This window comes from Doryrhamphus excisus, chromosome 5 (genome assembly GCF_030265055.1).
Source record: "Doryrhamphus excisus isolate RoL2022-K1 chromosome 5, RoL_Dexc_1.0, whole genome shotgun sequence".
Lineage (NCBI taxonomy): Eukaryota > Metazoa > Chordata > Actinopteri > Syngnathiformes > Syngnathidae > Doryrhamphus > Doryrhamphus excisus.
This window is the reverse complement of record NC_080470.1, coordinates 25,166,739-25,191,885: the sequence shown is the minus strand read 5'-3', so window position 1 is coordinate 25,191,885 and position 25,147 is coordinate 25,166,739. Positions and strand designations below refer to the sequence as shown.

Genomic DNA, 25,147 nt, shown 5'->3' with positions numbered 1-25,147 from the left:
ACACACCAGCGCTAGGTGCTAATAGTTCACAATATCCACAAACGGTACAATTTGCCAGAATACATGAGGTCATTAAAGCTCTCAAAAAAGCTTACACTAGATGACCAAAAGTATTTGCTGACCTGCCGTAACTCACATATGAACTTATAGGAACCCATAGGGTTCAATATGATGTTGGTCCACCTTTTTGAAGCTATTACAGCTTCAACTCTTCAAGGACGGCTGTCCACAAGGTTGAGGAGTGTGTTTATCGGAATTTTTGACCATTCTTCCAAAAGCACATTGGTGGAGAAGGCCTGGCTCTCAGTCTCCACTCTAATTCATCCCAAAGGTGTTCTATTGGGTTCAGGTCAGGACACTGTGCAGGCCAGTCAACTTCATCCACACCAGACGTTGCTTTGTGCACAGCCATGTTTGAAGAAGAGCCCGCTCCAAACTGTTCCCACAAGGTTGGCAGCATGGCATTGTCCAAAATGTTTTGGTATCCTGGAGCATTCAAAGTTTATTTCATTGGAACTAAGGGGCCAAGCCCAACTCCTGAAAAACAACCCCACACCATAATTCCTCCTCCACCAAATTTCACACTCAGCACAATGCAGTCCCAAATGTACCGTTCTCTTGGCAACCTCCAGACCCAGACTCGTCCATCAGATTGCCAAATGGAAAGGTGTGATTCATCACTCCAGAGAACGCATTTCCATTGCTCTTTCGTCCATAATCTGAAGGCCACATAAAGTTTGGAGCTCTGTAGCAACTGACTGTGCAGGAAGTCGACGACCTCTTTGCACTATGCGCCTCAGCATCGGCTGACCCCTCTCCATCTGTTTACATGGGCTACCACTTTGTGGCTGAATTGTTGTTGTTCCCAAACTCTTCAATTGTCTTATATTAAAGCTGACAGTTGACTGTGGAATATTTAGGAGTGAGGAAATTTCACGACTGGATTTGTTGCAGAGGTGGCATCCGATGACAGTTCCACGCTAGAATTGACTGAGCTCCTGATAGCTGCCCATTCTTTCACAAATGTTTGTAGAAACAGTCTGCATGCCCGAGTGCTTCGTTTTATACACATGGCCAGGCCAAGTCATTGGGATACCTGATTCTGATCATTTACATGGGTGAGTAAATACTGTTGGTAATATAGTGAATATAGCTGCTGGAAAATAAAGTAAATACAAATATTTCTAGATACAATTGTGTTATATGTATAACCTGTTAATTTCCATATAATAATTCAAATGTGGTGGGGAAAGTATCAAATGTACTTATATGGCATTTGTTTCTGTAGTATTTTAAGGGCATTCAAGCACTTATCGCAAAATAACAATAATATAGTTGGTGTGTTGAAAAATAGCCCAATGGTAAGTCATAATTCGGAGAGAAAAACTAAAAAGTAGGAAATAAAAAGTAACAACTGCGACAAAAAACTGCACGTGTCGCCTTCTTCACTGGCGCTTTCGTCACACGGCATTCTGCACATGCGCAGTTTGTATCCCATAGTTTCGACAGTTTATCTCATAATTATTACTTTGTCGTGTCATTATTTCGACTTTTTAAAAAGGACTTATCATTGGGATATTTGGGCTTCCATTTTGAGTAACATCACCTGTGTAAATATGCATTTAGAACGTTTAAATTATTTTTTTTCCACGAGATGGCCCTTTTACTAGTAATAAAGAACTCTGTGCACAAGACCACAAAAAACATGATCGTGGCCAGAGGCGTTACTGTGTATATACAATAACTGCAATGATAGCATGGGTGATAGATAAAAACTGAAATAGATGCACTATCAGTCGGAGTTTAATTAACTCTGGTTCGCCTCTCGGCAGGCCTTTGCCAGAAATGCTGATTCAGTACACAGATAGTTCTACTGTAACGGCACAAGTGGGAAAACGGGCTCAGGTGAGAAGTTCATTCGAGAAAAGTGCAGCCGTATGAAGTAAAGTTATTCAAAGATCGCCTCGCTATCCTACTAAAACATTTAAATGGAGCAGAAAGTGTTATTACCTTATGATGTGCAAAGACCTTTTCAAGTTGTGCAGCTGGTCACACTTAAACACAGAAAGCACTACAATACTGACACCTAGCGGCTGTATCGTGAACGCGCCCTCAATTGACTTTCTATTGCAGGAAATACATATTATCACAGACTGCTGAGTGCAGTCACAGCCAAAGATTTGATGACTGCAAAAAGTATTGTTTTTCACAAAGTTTGCTTGTTTAATGTTTTCAGATATTTTTGTCAGATGCTACAATGACATTCTGAAGTATAATTACAAGCATTTCATTCTCATTCATTGCATGCTATTGAACCTTCTTTTTCAATTCATGCCGTTTCTACTTTTGCCTTATGGCAGCATCACGCTGCAAAAAGCATGGTTGTGTTCTTCAGCAAAAAGTGACTGAGCTTATTTATTCCCTTGGCTGAGAAGCAACACCACACATAAATGATTTAAAGATGCTTTACTGTTTGCATGACACTGGACTGATGGTAGCGCTTACCTTTTGCCCCAAACAAACAGAAAGAGAGAAAAATGACGTTACCACAGTGTTCAAGAGTCCAATACCTGTATCTTTTGCAGAATACCAGTCTATTCCTGATGTCTTTGCTCGAGAGAAGTGGATTTTATGATACTCCAAGCAGATGTACTCACATCTGCCTGCCATTCCTCAACAAGCCCTGACCCCACAGCTAAATCAACTTTCAGATCCAGTTCTGACACTTGCTAGACTTTGAGCGTCCTGATGCCTTCTTCTCAACAACTGAACCTCTCTCCTGGAAGTCTATACTAGTATATACTATTATTATTTAAAAGTTAAAGTTTTTAAATTCACATAAACATAAGTCATTATCCTGCATGAACATCAAACATTTATTTTTATTCTCAATTGTGCCTTCAAGAAAATATGATTCCCAGCATTAAAACAAAAATATGAAACAAAAAACACCCCCAAGCAATACCCCTCCATTCCATTATGTGATCATTGTGAGATCTGATGACAAGTTCAATAAATAACAAGTTCCCGTATCTCTTTCCTTGCTGCGTCCTCCCACATCACGATTTGAACATTGCTGCCTCATTTGTGTTTTTTCAAAAATTACTTAAATAAATGATCGCTGTTTCGTGGTTGATTATTATTCAAAACATATTTAAAGACAAGTTATGTGAAGTATGGTCACTCGGCATCAGTAATGACACAAAACAATGATGAGACATTCCATTTACATTACCTTCACAATGCACATAGTCCGCCATTGCATGTCTGACGTGATGGAGTGAAAAATGGTTCTCCTCCCATTCAGTGTGAAAGCGGCAAGTTTTTGGCTTTTTCCTTTGTTCTCCTTCCCCACTCCATTTGAAACAATTTCTTAAGTTTAGAATAAATAAATTGGAGGGTAACTAGTTAGCTCGATAGCATGCTATCCTTAAAGCTGTGTCCGTCTCGTGTCCCTGAAGTAGTCCCATAGCCTGTGTATTAGCAATGTGGTGTAAATAAAGAATAACAGGAGTGTAAAGGTGGCTATGGGGTGTTATTTATAGTTTACAAAGCTCTAATAACGGTAATATAAGCCTATTTACAACGTCATAAACAGTTTTTCTATGCTCCACCTATGAAAATCTTCCTTTTATTAATATTGAATCCTACTTTGCCGAAATCTACTTAGCATGGTCGGGTCTGGGACCAATTAGCCACCATAAATGAGGGATGACTATATAACTTTTTAGAGTGTTTCCATTTCAAATGTAACGGTTTCCACTTTTAAACTGTGATATGATTACAAAAATAACTTTTCAAACTTGTGCTAAGGTTGTGAACTATGCATAGTTTAAGTCAGCTTAAAACAGGTCAAATGTTGAAAGCAGGAAAGATAAAAAATGACCCCAGTAGAGTCTGTGAAAAATGTGACAAGATCTTAGCCATGTCCATTCATCTGACTGAATTCACCTGAGCTGCATCCGGGTGCAGATGGCTCGTCCGACTTTGGCAGGAAACCCCAACTCCTGAGCAAAGTGTGTCGCTTGGCGGGCGGAGTGACAAAATAGTCCCTCTGTTTCTGGGAGTAGGTCTGAGTGGGAGTGATGATGTTCCTGTAGTTCCAGTCCTGGCGATGGGGAAAACATGCTTCATTAATCACTTCAAATTATACAATGAATCGGTTCACGTTCTTGTACCAACCTGCCAGTTAAAGTTGAAAGCCTCCAGGAGGTGAATCCTGTCCTCTCTTGAAGGGACACAGTCAGGAGGTGCGGGCTGGACCACATCCGAGTCCACCTTGACGTCTTCAAACACCAGCAGAGCTCTGATGGCGAACCAGCCCCCCAATCTGGGATGTATACAAACGCCGTACAGCTTCTGTCAGACAAAGAGGGAAACTGTCAATTTGCTGTTGTGACATTTTAGGCTATTATTGGTCAGGTTGACCAATTTCACAAAAAAAAGTTTGAAGAGGACAAGGTCTTCTTATAAAACAACTCATAAAAAATAAAAAGAAGGCTCGTCTTACAAACAGTGTCATCTGATATATGGGTCAATACAGTACTTTATTCTGCCAGGGATGGTCTGCAACATCAGTCTGCTGGTAGTAGAAAGCTGCTCCTGATACGTGAGCAGCCGTTTGTGCTAAGAATTTTGGTTTCCTGCTGGGCAGCAGTTCGTAGTCGTACCTCATGTCCACCTTCTGTCCTGGAAAACACTGAATTATGATGGAACAATTAGTAAAGCAATGCCAATTTCCTTTTACAAATCAACACACACAAACCTGTGAGACAGCAGAGGTAACACAGTGCTTGACGCACTGATCAATGGGGTCTGATACCCCCTGACAGCCCCTCTCCTCCATGAAGGGAAGGAAGGCTTGTTCAAACATGGAGGGAGTGCTGAGTACCACTATGGCGAGGCAGTCATCCGGGTAAGGCAGGTGCAGCTTGGGGGTCAACACAGAGTTGTACCAACCAACCTGACAACACAACACAGAGAAAATTAGGGTATTAGGGCCAGAGAAAACGACAAACACTCCAACACAAATGAAAAGTACCAAGAAGTTGCAACATACTGAATACGTATATGATTATATGACATTAGATGACATGTAAATATATAACAAAATACCTTTAATGTGTGAATTTCAAATCCGAGTTTTGATAGGCTTTCCTCTAGCAACTTTTTGACATTTTCCATGTTGACAATAGAGGCCGCCATTTTTTATGTGACATCACACAACCGCTTTGCATTATGGGGTGGAGTGTTCTCTTGCTAAGGCCTGGACTGGTGAATGAATTAGACGTTTCTCCAACTATAACCGCTGTTCAAAGAAATAATTACAGGTGAAACATACAATTCAATACATACAAGACATTTTCGACCGAATTATGTTGTGGTTATTGTGTAAAAAAACAAGAAAATACTAACTAAAACTACAACTCCCAGAGGTTCTTGGCGCATTTTATGACGTCATCACGCATCTCCATGGGCTCCTGGATTTAAAATTGAAACGCGACGCTTTTTGTAAGTATCCCCCTAGAGGCAGTAATATTTACGCTTATATTGCAGTTTATAACAAATACTTTCAATAATTATATTATAAATTCTAATGACTGTGTCGTGCGTTCACATTTAATAGGTTATGCCGACACAATTGTTGTATTGTAGCACAATTAGCTTTAGCCAAAGTGCATAGATACTGTATTAACGAGGCTGTCATACATAGCTAAAGTATAAAGTTACAAGTGAACCTGTTGTCGTCAGTGGAATATTCCTTTTTTTAATATTGTTTTTATAATTTACAATTATTAATGAAAACAATTTCCTTCTAGATCAACTGTAGCATGAACTGGGATCGACAGCTGAGCTCCATCCTGTCAGCAGCAGATGACAGTGTGGCCAAAACGAGGGTTAGGGCACCTCAAATCGCAGTAGTTATATTTTTATGCTAACAATTCATTGATGATAAACTCATGGTTATTTTTAAATACTTTTGACCTCCTCTATGAAAATACTGCCTGCTTTCAGTCATATATGTTGTTGTTGCTGCAACTGTCTCTAGAGGGAAGTGATATTCCACATATCTTTTGTATCACCGGTTGCCAACAAAATGATGCGCCTTGATACAGGCTATGCCAGTCGATGCCAAGATCCATCCTGGCGGCATTGCTCGTTGCGCATGTATGTCTAATGGATGCATAGAGCTCCACTAGGCTCTCAGTGTGCCGCGGAAGCTGACTATGCACTGATGGCTTGTGACTGCTTTGAACGATACAGAACAATACATGCTTTTAAGTCCCAAAAAAACATAAAATTGGCAAATTTGTTACTAGTCGTTTTTGAGAAAGCATGTCACCAAGTGGGTTTGGACTGTCACCAAATTTTGTGATAAGTTGCTAAGTTGAAAACATTAATATAATGGCAACCATAGAGCAGAATTGTTCAGTGATACATGAAAAATGTATCACTATATAATATAAAAAATATACTCCATGAACATGGGGCAAAAAACGAGCTCCAAACTAACCGCATTGCTTGTCTCTGTAGTAAAAAGTCACATTTGGAATCTGAAGATGAGAAGCTAGGCCGATAACTCTAGCTAGCTAGATAGCTGCTGCCAGTGACAACTTAACAAAGCATGGAAACAAAGATGCAAGAAATGTCAAACAGTGCTAGGTTTGATAAGAAGTGATGAAACATGCGAGCATAGATTGCTATAACCTATTATTAGCAGTAGTGTTATTATATTTACATATCAACTATAAGATAATATTATATGGTTGAAGCACAATACGATTTATTTAAAATGATTAGTAAGTAAGTAAATGGATTACCAGTCTTTTTTTTTCACTGTCTTTCTGTCAAGCTTCCTATGTGTGTAAATACAGTCTATAAGGTACTGAAAGCAATTGAAAGTGCTTGAAAAATATTTTTATTTACTTACCAGGAGAGACTGACCTTACTGGGGAACTCCTCCAAAAGAGAAGAAGGTGGGTGAAACGAGGTTATGAGATTCTGTATACAGTATACTGTACATTAAAAGGATGTCAAATCTTACTTTATGCCTTGTCTCGTCATTATGCAGATTTTGGCACCCACGCCATTCCGTCTTTGAGTCCACAACAAGGTCTTCCATCCGTCAGTCCCAGTGTGCAGTGGTCAGACATAGCCTCTATACTTTCTCAGCTCCAGACACAAAGTCAGGTAGTAAACAGACCGTAATCAGTGAGATGGACACTTTATTCAAGTGTTAATGAGATCCAAAATCATGTATCAAGATGATGATGCTCAGTTTGGCAGAATTGTGCAGTAGTTTCTGTAGTCGTCGTAATCCTCATTATTTCTTTGTAGATTTTTATCAGAGGTGATATAATGCCACATTCCTTTTTTCCAAGGCCATTGAGTCCCTCACCAAGAAACTAATTGATGTGGAAAGGGACAAACAATCTCAACAACGTCACATCCAGACGTTACAAGGTAACACCATTTGCTATTTTTAGATGCTCAACTTTTTTGAGCTGGTGTCTGTTTGAGTGGCAAGAAGTTATTTGCTTTGAAATCTTTGAATATAAGATGACCCGTTCTTTACACATATTATTTTTCTCATTTTCATGTTTAATGCAGTTATAAACTAAGTGGATTAGAAATGATTCATTTTAAAATATAATACCGTTAGTATTAGGGCTGTTAGGTGATTTAAAATTTTAATGAGATTAATTAAATTTTTCTAATGAATTAATCATGATTAATTAATATGGCAATTTGTATTGTATTTTATTGAAAGAAATATAAAAGACCGGGTAGGATTATAACATCTCCAAATTAACTGAACATGATCAATCAAGCTTAAAGTTAAAGTATGCTTTAACTGTGTTATTGTGAGCACTGAGGGGTTACTTTGACACAACGTCATTGAAGTGTAATTCACATGTTTTGGGGGAATTGTCTGGGATTTCCAAGCCTACTTAAATGCAGCAAATTGTACTTCCGCATTAAGAATTACAAAGTAAGTGGTAAGAATATGTACTTATTGTTCTTCTTTATTTTTCTGTTTATTTAGACCACACACACACGCCTAATAAAGATGTTGTTGAGATGTTGGAAGTGTCTCTGAATGCATCTCGCGGATAGTCGTTCCGAGACTGAACTTACTAGAGACGTGTTTGTGAGTCGGAGACACTGTAGGTACAGTACATGCTGTTGGAATTGTACTGCTGTTGTGTGACTCTTTGGAGAGCTACACTGTGCCACTGTTTGTCGTCATAACAGAGAGGCGTAGTTTGCCATGATGCGTATGCGTTAATTACGGCAAAAAAAATGAGTTACCGTGTTATTTTTGACAGCCCTCTTAATAATACAGTTTTATCCATCAAGCAGATGCTGAAATCCAGATCAAAAAGTAGACTACACGTTTGTCGTTCACTTGTCGCTAGGCAGACTTCATGCGGTGCAATTATTTGTGACATTTTAGTCTGCATGAATCATTATCAAATGTCATGCAGCGCATGATCATAACACAATAATAATATGCAATAATAACATGAATTTGTCTTCTAGTGGAGCTGTGTACTTTGCGTGAAGACCTGAGTGAAAGGAGAAGAGAGACTGATGGTTGTCCAGGAGCGGAGCGGAGCAACCGGTACGGAGCGACAATGCTCGACATCCCGAAGGAGAGGTGGAGCATCAACAACAGCATACTACACTAAAGAGAGTTTGTATGGATAGAATCTTTTGACCTTTTTGCTGACTTGCATAGTTTGAGTTCCACGGTGTGCCGAGAGGATGTGGAACACCTGCACAATGAGGTGGACCAACTGAAAATGCGCCTAAGTGAGTCAAACGTGCACGTTGAACCCCGCAGGACCACACAAGTCCAGAGCCTATTGTTGGCCTTCAAAGAAAAGGCAAGTGCAGTCATGCCCAAAAGAGATTCATCTTTCCTTGTGTGTTTTTTGTGCTGTGGGACAGGGAGACAAGAAGAGGCCATGATGCTCCAGGAGAAAGAGGCCAGAGAGACACGGAGAAAGTACCAACATACCTGCCAGGTGCTTACGCTTTGTTTGCATTATACATTCAGACTCCAAATCTTTACGTCATATACGTCAATGTTATATGTTATATATTTATATACATTGTTTAACGGAGTAAAAATACCCACAGTGAATATTATTTATATCCTCTTTTTGCATATACATTCAACAGTTCAGAAAAATGGAGATTGTGTAAAAGAGGTGAAGAAGCATGTCCAGGCAGGATGGAACAGGTGGAGAAAAGTGTCTGGTGTGATAGAAGAGTTTGAGCTAAAATGAAAGCAAAGGCATACAAAACTGTGGTGAGACCAGCCATGTTGTTTGGTCTAGAGACAGTGCCACCGAGGAAAAGACAGGAAGCAGAACTGAAGGTAGCAGAGATGAGGATGCTGAGGTTCTCATTGGGAGTGACCAGGATGGATAGGATCAGGAAGGAGTACATCAGAGGGACATTACATGTTAGAAGCCTTGGAGATAAAGTCTGAGAGGCCAGACTGAGATGGTTGGGACATGTCCAGAGGAGAGATAGTGACTATATATCCTGCCAGGTAGGAGGCGTAGAGGAAGACCAAAGAGGAGGTTTATGGATGTAGTGAAGGAGGAATTGAGGATAGTTGATGTGAGAGTCAGATGCAGAAGACAGGGTTGGATAGAGGAGATGATTTGCTGTGGCGATTCCTGAAGGGAAAAGCCGAAAGAGAAAGAAGAAGATGTATTCATCATAATTAGAAATTTGCACTATGAAGAGGTATCCCATGTGTCCTTTGCTTTTGACCAGATGGTCCAGGAGCTAACAGACCGCTACAGAACTCACAACAAAGACCTGGCAAACATTACCTCTGAGTGTTCTCACACACAACAGGAGGTCCGCCATATCAGGTACACCTTGTGCATCTTGTCTTTTACAGTTCTTTATTATTCCATCTGATTCACTGTGCTCTAGTACTTTTGTCTCCCAACAGCACCACTGTGTCGGAACTGGAAGGCGAGGTCAGGCGTCTCCGAGAGCGTGACTCTGTGCTGCCAGCGTGCACCTCACCCCTACACAGGAGTAGAGTCAAAGTTGAAGAGGAGCATAGGGACTCCGACTCTGAAGACTTCAGCCTGACCCCAAGCTTGGCTGACATCAGCTCAGAAGATCTGTCACTACTGGATGACTCACGTGAGTCTTTTCTTACACTTTGTCCACACACAGTCAACAAATTTGTCTAAACAGCAGGGGGCACTATATTGATGAGGCCATTATATCAGGAAAAAACGCAGTAAAAAAAAGTCAATTAAGGAATTTAACAGAGTGTAGTGCATCAACGGTGACTTTACCCCCTCTTGGTCCTGTGAGCCGAATTCTGGTTTGTTTTTGGTGTTAAAGAAAGTAGTTACGGATAGGTTGTGGGGACACAAACATAAAGTGATTTGCTTAAGCTGGAACTACTTCCACACCAAAAACTAACCAGAACCTGTGTGAAACAGTTAGGTGTCCAACCCTGTTTTAACAAGCATTTAAATCAAGTGAATAAATAAACTTACATGAATTTGGAATTTGCCTGAATTTGTCACACGATTCCTCTTTTTTTAAACCTTTGGGTAAGATCTCTGCAGCAGAACATAATGATGTTGTTTTGCTCCAATACCCATACAATCTTTAGTGAGGACTCATTTGCACGTTGCTGTGCTGTAAATGAATGTGCTGCCACTCTCGTACATTTTAGTTTTACAGTTTGGGAGCATATGAGACACACTGGATTGTGGAAGAATAAATATCCAGTATATTGGTGTATCCTTTCACTCTTTAAATGTTCAGTTTTTTCTCGATTAACATTCTTAGTTTTGAGCAAGCCTTGGTTTTTATTGGAAGATTAAGCGGCATACAAAATTCCTGCATGGATGGATGGTTCTCATTGGCTGGCAAGTAAACAAGCTATTTCATTGGCTTATTTTGAGTGATGTCACCGCCTTTGATGTAATGTAATGTAATTATGCCCGCAAACTGCCACTGAGATCGGTCCACGAGCATGATTACACGTTATTATAGTTTCCATTCACTTTAATTGGTCACAGGTCCGTTAAGGGCCATCACTGGGTTCGGATCCGGATCTAGGTGTTCCACTTAGTGAAGCTGGCCTGCCATGAAGAGATGGGTGTGACAGTTATGTTACATATAAATGAATGAGGTCCCATTGTGTGTCACAGACATTGTGTTTACTTATCTCTGTTTATTATTGATCAGTTAAATACATTGACATTTTGGGAAACATGAAACACTACAGTGTGTGTGCACATGCCAGCACTTACTGTAACACAAGACTGCTGATCCCAGTGCAGGTTGCAGTGTTAGCTCTAAATGCTTTCCAGAATCATTTAGTCTGGTGGGAAATTATGGGAAATGATTGTGTTGTCCTCCAGTGAAATCCCATATGGTGATGCAGCAAAGGATGACCTCACACACACACACACACACACTAACGACTTCCCTCTGCTCCTCTGCCAGCTCCTCATTACAAACCAGCAGAGCGTCAATCCAGAGCAAGGACTGACTTTGAGGATGATGTTGATGACGACGTGAACCCTGATTTAGGATCTGACCTGAGTCTGACTGACCTCTGACCTCTTTGTGTGAGGTCAGTGATTTTCAGAATGGGAAACATAACATCTTAGTGATCCCACAAGGAAATCTAGTATGTTCCCATGGTGTTTTAATTGCAAATACATTTTGAAGTGTGAGAAAAGTGTTGTTTGGTCCCGTGTGACACGCCCACGCCGCCCGCTGTACTTACACCAAAACAAAACACAAGAAATTTTGAATACAAAGCATATGGCTGCTCTAATGAGAAAACTTGATCTACTTTTGTCATATAGACAGGAAAACTGCACTTGTCCAATGTAACGAATGCCATATATCAAATAAGGAGTGGGATAGGAGGATACAAATGCAGCTACAGTGCTAACATTAGACTCCTATTTTAACAGCATCATGCTAAGGTAGCCTAGGGCTTCAGGCTTTCGTTTAAGATGTGAAGTGAAGCAAAGAAGGACAGGAGATACATTTCAAATAACCTTTAATAAGAAGTTCATAGTCCACATTGAGCAGCAAAGCCTCAAAATGCAGTGATGACACTTGTATAAACACAAAAAATGCAGAATTTCGAGATGGAGTGTGTTCATTTTAATCAGGATTTGCTGCACCCAACAGTATAGTATTTACAATATGAACATTTTCTGAAAGGCCACAGTTCACTTTATGAAAGATGAACAACATGCTCCAGGCTCGTCAGATTTGCATGTACAGTATGGATGAATACAAATGTTTATTAAAAGGCACTGCAACCTGGATGGACATACTGTATGCTACCCTCATTGGACACTTCATTGGGTACACCTGAACGTGTTGTAACCCAGCGGTGTTGAAATTGAAACTGTTGGGGAGGGGAGGTTTCCACATTGGCCTGCGACACATTCTAAAAATATATAATTTAGCAAGCAAAAATACAACAGCAAACATTGAAAACTCATTTTACAAGAATAACGTTAAAAAAAATCATCTACGGGAATAATGTTGTAATATTAGAAGTGGAACTAACGTAATTTTAGTAGCATAAAGTTGAAATATTCATGAAACAAAATTCACGTTCTAATATTATGAGAAACACAACTATTTGTATTTTTTGAAAAATTAGCTTGGGGAAAAACTTACAATGTTAGGGGAATAAAGTCACAGTTATAAGAAGAAAATGTACAAGAAGAAAGTTGAAATGGCAGAAAAAAACAAATCGCAGAACTGGACAAAACAGCTGTAATTTTATGAGAATAAAGTCAAAATATTATGGAAAAACATCATACTGCAACGAGAAAGTACCAATTTTGTAATATTATCAGGAAAAATGTCATTTTAGGAGCATGGAGTTTAAGTATTTAAAAAGAAAAACAATGTTTTTAAAGAAAAACAATGAAACTAAATAAAAAATTAATTTTTTGTTAAGTTAGGTTGGGGAGTAAGTTATAATATTTTGAAAATAAAGTTAAAATATTGTTTGAATAAAGTCATAATACTATGAGAAGAATATTTAAGAAAGAAATGGAGATATTTGGAAAAATAAACGACAACAATGGTGGGAATAATACTAATAGGCTTTTTCACTTATGTCACAAACCTGAGATAAATGGCTCTTGGATCCTTTCATATTTCAGGATGTGGACAGCCCTGCTCCACAAGATCTAACACTAGAGAGGTATGTCATGAACTTTTGGGCCTGTACCACTGAAAATGACTCATAAATAATTATATATTAGACAAATGACTAATTATTTCTAATTTGTTTAATTGATTAAGTTTAAACCTGACAATAAAATTAAATAACATTAATTATGTCCACTAAATTATATGCAAACACATTAAAATATTGTATCAAGCATTATTTTTGTAATACAGCTCTTTTTTATTGATTGTGCAAATGTACCTAAATAGTATACAAACAGAGTAACATACAAATTAAAGATAGAATTAAATAACTCCAGTCTCCCACACACTTAAAACACAGCTAAAAATGCACACACACAGCTTTGTCTGCACGCCTGCACAAACACACATTTCTCATATACACAAGCACACTGAAAAAAAATAAAGTGCAACCTCATTAAAAAAAAAAAAAAAATCGACAGTCAAGCTGTTTTGTTATTTTCTCCTCTTGGGCCTGCACGTCACCCTAAAAGACTTCAGTTCTCCCAGCCTTAATTAGATTATATTTGAGAAAGAGAGCAGAGCGTCTGGCAGGACTTCTGAGTGATGGACAGAATCATGTCTTCTCTTCTGTCCACTCGGGAGAAATAAAATCACCCCCCACAAATGGCTGAAAATATTCAGTAATGAGCAGAGGCACAGGTCCAAATTGTACTTAAAAAGACCAAAAATAGACTTTTGCTACAGAACCTGATGTCCTCGTTGTCCACTGTATCCTCCATCAGCGCTTATCTTAAAGATCTGCATAAATAGGAGCTACCCTCGTACTGTTTCAAACCTGGATTCTTCCGGGACAGCATTCACAAGAAGACAGACCAAAACTAAAACAAAAAAATACCCTGGAAGAAAGGAGCTTTTTGGGGAGTTTTGCCGCACGTCCGTATATCAGTAGCTGTACATGGACAAAGGTGTTTCCTCCATCATGTCGTCCTAAACGGGAAACACATGCAAGACAAGACATGCGAGAATAACTAAAACAGGTAGCCATTTCTGGTTGTTTGGTTGCGATCACACCAGTCCTCTCTCACGCACCATGGGTAAGTCCTGTAGCCTGCGGAACTCTGGTCTGTTGTCTCTTCGCCGCAGCTTGAGGAACAGGAGCAGGGTGATGATGGCAGCAGTGATGATGAAGGCTGACACCAGGCCGGCCAAGAGGGGATCCAGTGTAGGGGCGTCAGGGACCATGACGGCTGGGATAGAAAATACATAGGGTGACATTTCTCTTCTTGACCTTGACTTGACAAGGTCCACATGGTCCAACCGCAGGGGAAAAAGTGCCTTTTTTTGTTCATGTAGGTGTGGTTAGGTTTCTCCCTTAATAATACAAAGTTGAATTTAAAAACTGCATTTTGTGTTCAGTTGTGTTGCCGTTGAGTAATATTTAAATTTGTTGGATGATCTGAAACATGCATTATATGCTGCCCATACCGATCCTGATAATCCATGAGTGAACACATCGATACCAGAACGTGAACAAAATGCTGGTATCCACAACTCACGTTTTGCTTCACTCACCATGGAGTCAGAAGTGGTAGTAGAGGGTACGTGCATCACACGTTGTCCATATCCCGATGGAGCCCCGCACACAACAAAAGTTCTTCTTGTACTAAAAGTGCTACATAGTGTCTGCATGCTCCCAAATTCGGACTGAGGCGGTACTCAGGCAGGGGCTTTATGACCGCTGCCTGATGGATGATCACATCATGAGCCTCAAACTCACCACACCCTGCCAAGTGCTAGGACCAATCTAAAGCTTTTCAAATCGCCACCCGGGTGAGACATTTTTTGCCGCACGTTTTGCAGGGGGCAAAACTTGCATCACTGTCACAAAGACAGGAAGTCCCACACACAGCAGACCTACTTTTTGTGGGGCTGATATGCGTTTTAAAGCAAGTATCGGCCGATATATGTAGATACCGTGCTTTTTCACTGATATCGGCAGATACCGATCGGTGGCCGATCAGTCGCAGCACGAATGCATAAATGTAATTGACAACCTACTTGACCCTTGAGGACACTTTACAAGATACAGAGAAAAACAAAAATGGATTCTTTCATTATTAGACAGTGTACGTATATCGTGGATGCATAACATCTTTTTTAAAATCTAGATTTCATTCATTCATTTTCTACCACTTTTTCCTCACGAGGGTCGCGGGGGGTGCTGGAGCCTATCCCAGCTGTCTTCGGGCGAGAGGCGGGGTACACCCTGGACTGGTCGCCAGCCAATCACAGGGCACATATAGACAAACAACCATTCACACTCACATTCATACCTATGGACAATTTGGAGTGGCCAATTAACCTAGCATGTTTTTGGAATGTGGGAGGAAACCGGAGTACCCGGAGAAAACCCACGCATGCACAGGGAGAACATGCAAACTCCACACAGAGATGGCCGAGGGTGGAATCTGGATTTCATTTAAATATTAATCTATTTATTCATTTTCATTTAATTGATTGAAACTATGCTCATTGAATGCTTCTGCATAGTTGACATTATGTGTCTCACAGGGTAGAATGAGGTGTATTTTTGTCTATGAATGTTGCTATGGAACAGTGTTTTGCCAACTTTGCTGTTTCCCTATCATCAAACAACCACAGTGGAGGGAGCGATGCCTCTTTCGCCGGCTAATGGAAAGAGGCAAAGTGCCAAGCATAGACTAATAAAAACCACACACGGTGAGGGAAGCAGGAATTGGTTTCCTTTTTTTGTCGACGTTCTAAAAAACTATCTGGCAGACAGATGGAAAGATAAAATGAGTAGGCTGCACGTCGCTCCCACAGTGGATGGAGAAAGCTGCTGTGGGTATCTACAGTAAATAAGAGTGACAGAACACGAGTCCCATGACTGTGTCTCAAACAAAGTCATGATTGTGGACGGCCTGGTGGTGACGGGACTTGTGGATTGTAGAAGATGCAAGAAAAGAGCTGGCTTGTGTCTTGAGGGCACAAAGAACAGTGTTGCTTTTGTTTTTACAGACAATTTAGTTTGCAGTGAAAAGCACCAAACACATTTCGAGGGATAATACAGAAGATAAAAAGTTCTTGGTGGCCATTTTGCATTTAGCAGATGGCCCATGCTACCGTATTACTGATATTCTAGTAAACAGCATAGTGAACATGGAAACTGACACTCCTGATCGACATCAGTCACTTGTTTGTAGTTTAGTTGATCATTATTTATTTCTTATGCGTGTATTTTCATGAAAACCACTCAAAGTACTCACCGTCGCCCTTTACATTGAGCGGTGACGGTGTTCCGGAATGCAGCCTGGTCTGTGTGGAGGTGAGCTGAGGCGGCTCCACAGTGGTGGTCTGTAGGTGACATTTGGTAGAGACCTCAGGATGCGGCTCCGAGCTGGTTTGCACCGACAGGAGAGATGTGGGGGTCTCTCGATAGGAGCTGGTGCTGGCTGTTGACTGGGTGGTGATGGTGTTTGTACTGTGCGTTGTCGTCATGGCGGCGGATGAGGGAGAATCTGTTTGAGAGTTTGGCGTTGTCTGGCTTGGCGGTGGGGTGGAGACGGGAAGTCGGTCTGATGGCGGTGGGAGTGCTGATGTTGGTGCATCGGTGAGGACCGTGTGTGCAGGGATGCTTGTGGATGTGTTGGGGGCAATTGAGGTCAGGATGACAGGAACCGAAGTGTTTGTGGTCATATCATCAGTCAGGTTACCCCCCTTTTCTTGGTTGGACACCACTGATGTTACCTCCATGTTGGTGTCTGGAAAGAGTACTTAGCGTTATCATCACAACAGCAACGATACTCACTATATGGAGAAAAGTATTGGGACATCGACAGTAAGGGAATCAATTTAATGTGTGTACAGCAAACGCTTAATAACATTAGCAAAGCTTTTTTTAACATTAGTGCGTTGTCATAAGTATCATGCTAATGTGCATTTAGCTCATGTTATATACCTAATTGTGTCAGGGGAGGACTTTCAATATGAGTGTAGATCTGCCAACATGCAAGTTGACTCTTAAATACGCTTGTATGCTTCACATTTTGTTGCACTTTGTTGGTTTCAGTTTCGAGTTCAGTCAGTTTCGTACAGTACATATAAGTTAATAGATATTATCAGTCTCTCAATTGTGTTTGAAAAACATAAAATAGGTTTTTTTACGCCACTTCTGTTCCTGAACCCTAGTACAGAAAAAGGGGGAACATTTGGCAAAACGTGCACAATTACTGTGTTGCCTGTGCTATAATTTTACAATAAATGCAAACACCACCACACAACGGTGCTGTTATGTTTTATATATATGTATATATATACGTACTGTATATGTACGTATATTATCACACGGCTCAATGTACACTACAAAACATCCACTGTAACTTTAGGGTGTTTAGCCAAATCGCCACAAAATTTGGCCCATACCTTTGGGGACTGACAAGCACATGTTTGTAAAATTAGGGCAACATTGGTTGAAAAGCTTGGCCGCCATGCACACAATGTCTTTGCAGGAACACGGGCACGACTCGGCAACCAATTGTCATTGACCATTCTAATGGCATTGAGGATAACTGTACTACATGTATGCTATCATGTTTTCCAAAGCATTTTTCAATACAGCAATCTGTTTATCACGGTTAATTGGTTCAACACAAAGCCAATATCCTTATTTATAAATTGAATATTTTTGTTAGAGCACAGAAAACCTGCTTATTGCCTTGTAAATACATTTTTTTTAACATTACTAGAGCCCTCTACACACGAGCTAACACCCCTATAATCAACTTTACACACGTATTACCCCATACAGTGGACACAAAAGGAGTAAATATTTGAATTGAAGACATAAATAAGACTTGTGCTCGTGTTGCTGTAGATTTTGCTGACATGTGTAGAATACTACATCAACGTCTGAGTGCCTTACATTCGATTTTTTGGTTCATTTAGCCATTTTATCCTTGAAAAGGCTTCATTTAATTACAAATACATAACATTTCCTTAAATATGACAGTGTTTTCACTATTAAGCCATATTTAACCACGAAACTGCATGATTTATTAATTCATATCCATGAAGCCGCAAAATTTGAAACAAAAGCAGGACTTTGAATTTAAAGGCAGCTATAAGTAAAGAGCCACCACTATCTGCAGAGCTAGCTTGCACTCAGTTGTGAAGGCAAACTGTCGTCTGGTAGAACTGGCAGGCGCCTGGGAATGCGCGAGCCTGTGAATATGTTTGAGTCCTGGGTGTGTGAGTGTGCTTCTACAATCGCTACCTTTCTCACCCTGTGGTGAAAAGTCTCACATAGCATACTGTAGAATCATTCCTCACACCTTCTTCACCAACCATTACCCAAAGGAACCATTTATTTCACAATTATGATCTTTTCTGATGTACAGTAGTATTAATTGACAGCACCTAATAATGCGGTCAGTATTAGGCATGTCAGCAAACACTTTGGTGGCAGCACTTTATCACCTTATCTAGTTCAGTTAAGATTAAGGACAAATATAGCACCTAAAGTCAAGCTAATAACGTCCTCTGGTAAATCTCCACATACGTATACTGTACATCACACATAAACAATGCTTATTTATTACCGTTGTCTTTGTTGGGTTGTTGCGTCACAGTGGAGGTTTCCAAATGTGTGGTGATGTTCAAGCTTCCGCCACTAGAAGAAGTGGAGCTTGTTTCAAATATGGTATTCGGAGCGCTGGTCTGCTGGTCCAGGTCTAGGTCTGGTTGTGGTACTATATGTGCGGGGTGCTCGGCACCTGATGAGAGACACACACAGCCAAGCTTCGATTAGTGGTCATTCAGTGCCATTGACGTCGCTTAGGGCAATCCACACTCTCCCCAAACACTATTACACACAATTACAGGTTTTATGTTACATTTAAATACGTACAACCTTCTCGTATGAGTGAGGAAGCAGCTTTCCAGGCATCAAATGCCGCTGTGCCCTCCTGTAGCATAGGAGTGGTAACAAATAACTATAGAGCAGGGGTCGGGAACCTTTTTGGCTTCGAGAGCCATGAAGGCCAGATATTTTAAAATGTGTATCTGTGAGAGCCATATACATTTTTTTAAACATTGAATGCAATAAAATGTGTGCATTTTTATGTAAGACCAACAGTTTTAGATATAATGGGCTCTAATTATGTAGACCAGGCACACTACCCCACGCCAAGGGGGTGTGGCCAGCACACTTTTGTGAGCAGCGCAGTGTCCAATAATAAATCAAATGCTTGCTGCCATTAATGCAACTTCTGCTGCTGCATGGTTTTGCACCGTACTCAGTATATTTCATTCTTTTGGCCATCTTTGCCAGAAGGCTTGGTTCTGCAGCTTTAGCTAGGTGACTATTTGAATAAAGGAGGAAAGTTTACATTTACATCTTAATGACCGAGGTACACTACCGCATTACCCAGTAATAATCGAGTTTTGGTGTTTGACCTGGAAAATATCATCAGGAAAGATAGATATGGTCGGCCGTATTGCATTAGAAAATGGATGGACGGATTAAAATGCATAAGAAAGTTGTTGATTTTTAATATTTTTAACAGTGACTTCGGTGATGTTTACTTTAAAATGTTAGCAAACATACATTTTTATTGTGGTAAATGCTTGAGAGCCAGATACAGTCATCAAAAGAGCCCTACCTGGTTCCCTACCTCTGCTATAGAGTATCTGGCAAAAGTGAATACACCCCTCTCATTTCAGTAACCATTTTATTAGAACTTAACAATAATATACTTTAACTTAGTCCGTGTACATCCTGTATGAAATTGAAAATGGGTCAGCACACAGCCATTATTGTCTAACTAGCTAGCAACACAAGCGACTACACCGAATTGTGACATCACTGTTGGAGCTGATGGATAATAGACACCTCGTACATTCCTCCTTTCCTTCCATTTGAGGATGCCTGATGGGGTTCAGGTGTGGAGGAGACGTACTTGTCCACTTCAGCTACATCAGCATGGTGTTTGTCATCTTAGAGGTGTGTTTGGGCTCCTTATCATCTTGGAAAACTGCCATGGAAGGGACGTGGTCTTCTTTGGAATTTTAAACTTCATGTTTCCGCTCAATGAACTGCAGCTCCGCCGTGTCCCCAGCACTCATGCAGCCTCAAACATGACTTGAATGCCCCATATAACACAATTACCTTGCTCCGCACTTGTCTTGACAGCCATTTAGACAATTTTCTGTGGATAGTAAATCTATATTGACTACTCTAAAGTATATCCAAACTAGTTTTGTGCTTTGCGGCGCTATATTATAAAAAAGACAAAACGCTTGCTGTAATGTGACAGCATGCAAGTACTTCTTAATAAAAGGTTTACAAGGAAAGAGCTCATACCACCCCCTGTACTTTTTCAAAGTCAATATGACATATTAGCATCAACAGCATTTACACTCATCCTCCCTTCTGTCCAAAGGGATATCTGCTAATTGGTCACTAATATGGCTTCCACTGCTCTTGATCAGTTTAACAAGTCGTCATCTCCTTCTTCCTACGTCTCCTTTGATGCAAAGCAGAGCAACTCATGTAGCGTAATGTCATTACCGCTCAGTAACTCATTACCACGAAGCCTTTCATTACCTCCAGCATCACTCACACAGTTCATCGGTGCGCATTGCGAGGAGGGAGTTTGGTCCTGTTTGAACTCTGCATGATGCAAACACTGGCTCATAAATCCACAGAGAGGAGCGAGGCTGTATAATGCTGGCCTTGTTCACCTTGCTTTAGCAACCTGAGTCTGATCCTGCACTCCTTTTAGGTATATATACTGTATGTGTACACATACATTATATGTGTGCATTTGGTTTCAGGCACGTGTACAGGATCATACAGTGAACCACTGTTTCCTGTGTAGCTGCCTTTACACATTCTACAGGTCCAAGTTAGTATACCTAAGTGTCATTAACCCTGCTGTCCTCTGCATGTAGCAACATGCCTGTGCTACTCAAGCAAGTAGTTTGGTCCTGAAAGTCATCAATTACTAACATACAACGGGAATCAGACCGACCAACAAGTATATTCTGTGACACTTACAAAAAAAGAAATGTATGTAGAAACCCCCCAATATGCCATAGCCCTTACATCAGCAGCAGAGGCAACACTTGATGGTCTTGTTAAACCATCTTTGACGGTCTTCTGTATGTTCATGGGCAGGACAATCGCCCCCCTCTTCATTTTGAAAATGTGTCTTTGTACACTCCATCTACTTACAAAGAAGTACACCTGTCATACAGACAATCTTTGACTGGCAGGTTCACTCTGTTAAGCAGACAAGCTACTGTTTTCCCAATGAATGATTGTGGCCAATTTTATTTCATTTTCCCAACATGGCATTAAGCTGTGACCTCAAACTGTCTCAAGCCTCAAATTTTCTTTTTGTGTCCTCGATTTGGCCTGCTGTGATGGATATGCTGGCAGGGACCTGTTTATTTGTAAAAATGATTAACATGTGAGTAAAACAAAATCAATCCCAGTTGCTTTCAATAGGACATTCTTGACTATACGATGTTAGAAAAGAGTCATAAAAAGAGGAGTTGTCTTATGTCCTTGTACCGACGGATTTGTACATACACACCGCCACCATTTTTCACTTGAGTCAGAGTGTTTAAGATAATGGTGATCAATAGAACAGTCATCAAACAACTGTCTAGCAGCTTACAAGTATGGTATCCTTGTTATTGTTGATATATGTTCACATAAAAATCCATCCATCCGTTTTCTGTCCCAGCTGACTGGCACACCCTGGCCAGGTCGCTAGCCAATCGCAGGGCACTTATAGACGTGTTATGTTTGTCTAGCATAAAAATAATAAATAGTATAAATGATAAATAGGCTGCACGGTTACCGAGTGGTTAGCACATAGGCCTCATAGTCAGGAGATCGGGAAGACCTGGGTTCGATCCTCCGCTTGCCATCTCTGTGTGGAGTTTGCATGTTCTCCTCGTGCATGCGTGGGTTTTCTCCGGGTACTCCGGTTTCCTCCCACATTCCAAAAACATGCTAGGTTAATTGGCGACTCCCAATTGTCCATAGGTATGAATGTGAGTGTGAATGGTTGTTTGTCTATATGTGCCCTGTGATTGGCTGGCCACCAGTCCAGGGTGTACCCCGCCTCTCGCCCGAAGACAGCTGGGATAGGCTCCAGCGTACCAGCGACCCTAATGAGGATGAGCAGCATAGAAAATGGATGGATGGATAAATAATAATTAGATAATAGTAAATTTGCAGTACTGCTAATTATCGGCCTGATATCAGCATAAAAATGTGATATCACTTGATATCAATATCTGATTATTTCCCATCTGTAAAATCTGTAAATGTAACATGCAGGCAGCTTTTCTACTTCTTTTATCTGGAACCAAAATAGAAGATGGAATGGATGTGAAGAGCGGTAATTAACAGACATCTCTGCACGTGGTGGAGTCACATAATTACTTGATTAAGTGCTTCTTGACTAGAACGCTTTCTTCTTTTTGGCTTGGTAATTACTAATAATAACCAGTATTCAAAAACCTGATCGAGGTAACATGACTTTCAAGAAAGTCATGCAAGGTGGGCACACTGTACTGTAGAGGCCAATTATTGTGAAGACAGTAAACCTCTCATGTCAAATGCAGGATGTGTGTGTAATAGGTGTGCAATGCCCGTTGAAAGTGGAAGAAGGGTGCGGAGGTGAAAGTGTGAAGCTGTTTGAACAAATACAGCTGCCTGGAAATGGGGAGGGACAATTGAGAAGGAAGTAGAGATTGTGTCCGCCTTTATAGGACGGAAGGCAACCATATTTGGCTATATCTATACTAGACACTGCAGCTCAATATAAAGCAGTATGGATGGATCCATGTGTTTTCTCCAAGCCACTGAATAGACAGGAACATTAAAAGGACCATTGCCAAGAGTCATTTGCTTTTTCTTTGGCTTTTTGGGGGGTGTTGCCTCTGTGTGACACAATCATATCAGTGATGACAAAAAGAAAATGTGTGACGATAACCATAGAAACAGCAATGGAACTTGCTGCTATGCACAATAAGAGCAATACTGTACAGTTACTTTAATATTAATTACATATACACAAAGTGTACCATGCATATGCCAGTGTAAATATCATGCAGCTAAACAAAACAATGGCTAACAACAACACACTATTCCTCGCCCTCCATTATGGGTCTGCAAAGTACCTTCAAAAGGTGAGTGTTTTTACTTTATTGTAGTTTTACTATACAGTGCTAACCTCTTATGCGTGTATGACACTTGTATGGCCCTTTGTACACTGCCTGTGCTGTTAATAATAATGTATTTAAATCAAGTGTTTGAGCTATAAAGTGTTAAGCAACAATGCTAATATGCTAATTTGAAAGGGCAGGAGCAATGTGACAATACTGGAAAACAAACTATTCCATAAAACAAAGTGACCCCTACCGTGTTCAGTAGCTCCCAGGTGGAAAACTAACAAGGCACCAAAACAAATGCAGATTTTAGCCGCCATAGTCTTTAAAAAGGCTCTTTGGGGGGATTAATCCACTAAAGCAGGAAGAGTCCAGCGTCAGTCAGTCACTAACTAGTGTGCAAGCAGCTTTCAGCCTTTCTGCCACTGTGTTCGTGGCTGAAACCAGCCGTCCCTAACTTGCCCCCTCTCGCTCTCTCTCTCTCTCTCTCTCTCTCTCTCTCTCTCTCTCTCTCTCTCTCTCTCTCTCTCGCTCTCTCTCTCTCTCTCTCTCTCTCTCGCTCTCTCTCTCTCTCTCTCTCTCTCTCTCTCTCTCTCTCTCTCTCTCTCGCTCTCTGATTTACCAGAAACGCTGCCACGTACTACCGGTTCAAAAATAGTCCGTTGTTATTGCCTTAGGGGACATTAATATTGCCATCATAGCCCTCCCTTATAATAATCTGAACTTTGTATACTTGCACAGAAAATACTACAACAGCTAACTGAGTGTTAAAAACGTTTTAATTCAATTCGAGTCTGCTTTTTTTGCTCACTTGATTCTTGACTTTTGGCTTTCTACAAAGGTTGGGTGGTGTGCAATGTCGCCATTTGACCACTGAGTGTCGCTGTTGCTCCGTGTAGACCAGTGGTGTCAAATTCAATCGCACCTGGGGGCAAAACTCAAAGCCTAATTTAGGTGGTGGGCCGAACTGGACATTAACCCCGAGCCCCTAAGCAACACAATTTGTTAATTCAGTCATTAACCAATTGTATATGGTCATATTTGCGAAAATGTCTAATCAACACTGACAAATAGATAAGTAAGCAGCCTACACACCTTTTATCCCGATTACCCGGGCATGCAATGCCGGGATTGGAACATAGAGTATAATGCCCCCCTTTGCTTGTGTTTTCAGGTTAATATATGACCATGGTTGTTTTGGTGTGGTTGTTCCTTTCAATAAAGTGATTGTGGATATTCGACCCCTTTGTCATTCTCCCAGTGGCAGGGCAAAGGGCAGCCGTATTTTATATTAAAACATCACAATCCGCAAAATGTACAACGTGGAAGAGTTTGCAGCTGTGGATTGGGCAGATTACACATTTCCCAGCATGCTTTGCTGTAGTCATTTTTGACTGTCTTATCCCTCTTTACGGTGTTGTTTTGTACAGACAGGGTGTTATATTTGCCGTTTTAGTAGTGTACAGTCACATTATTTTGACTTTTTGTCTGAATCCGGCAGCCTTATGGTTGTGTATTTTGTGCTGTATACAATATTGTTTCCACTTCTCAGAGACCCATAGGTGCACCACTAGCAACAATCCTTATTTTAAACAAAAACAATATCACAAGTAAGTTCACTACAGTACTACGCTATGTAGCAACATATATTTGAAAAATGAAAAACATTAAATTGTCATGAGTATGGTTCGGAAATTAAATGTATCTTTTTTTTTACGGCATGTCAAAACCATGTTGCGTTCACGAA

The 25,147-nt window shown here is 40.5% G+C and overlaps 3 protein-coding genes across 4 annotated transcripts; 1 reads left to right on the top strand and 2 right to left on the bottom strand.

The window, feature by feature from the left end:
* Positions 1-1,808: 1,808 nt before the first annotated feature.
* Positions 1,809-5,224, bottom strand: mmachc (metabolism of cobalamin associated C). The gene is made up of 5 exons (XM_058073247.1): positions 5,116-5,224; positions 4,766-4,963; positions 4,547-4,699; positions 4,183-4,359; positions 1,809-4,108 (listed from the first exon to the last, which is right to left on the bottom strand). Exons 1-5 carry the CDS (start codon positions 5,203-5,205, stop codon positions 3,920-3,922), a joined length of 807 nt encoding a protein of 268 aa, XP_057929230.1. The 5' UTR covers positions 5,206-5,224; the 3' UTR covers positions 1,809-3,919.
* Positions 5,225-5,299: 75 nt separating this feature from the next.
* LOC131129560 (testis-specific gene 10 protein) lies at positions 5,300-15,513 on the top strand. 2 transcript variants are annotated; one of them, XM_058073244.1, is made up of 12 exons: positions 5,300-5,330; positions 5,434-5,511; positions 5,820-5,897; positions 6,935-6,977; positions 7,073-7,191; positions 7,383-7,464; positions 8,545-8,626; positions 8,744-8,817; positions 8,956-9,032; positions 9,796-9,896; positions 9,980-10,179; positions 11,506-15,513. In XM_058073244.1, exons 3-12 carry the CDS (start codon positions 5,832-5,834, stop codon positions 11,619-11,621), a joined length of 960 nt encoding a protein of 319 aa, XP_057929227.1. In that variant the 5' UTR covers positions 5,300-5,330; positions 5,434-5,511; positions 5,820-5,831; the 3' UTR covers positions 11,622-15,513. The 2 variants fall into 2 exon arrangements, with proteins under 2 accessions (XP_057929227.1, XP_057929226.1); XM_058073243.1 differs by having other exon boundaries at positions 5,316-5,330; positions 8,545-8,662.
* On the bottom strand, positions 12,077-23,876 carry LOC131129561 (mucin-2-like). Its single transcript, XM_058073245.1, has 5 exons — positions 23,654-23,876; positions 18,813-18,986; positions 16,482-16,976; positions 14,284-14,441; positions 12,077-14,181 (listed from the first exon to the last, which is right to left on the bottom strand). Exons 1-5 carry the CDS (start codon positions 23,718-23,720, stop codon positions 14,137-14,139), a joined length of 939 nt encoding a protein of 312 aa, XP_057929228.1. The 5' UTR covers positions 23,721-23,876; the 3' UTR covers positions 12,077-14,136.
* Between the last annotated feature and the right edge of the window lie 1,271 nt (positions 23,877-25,147).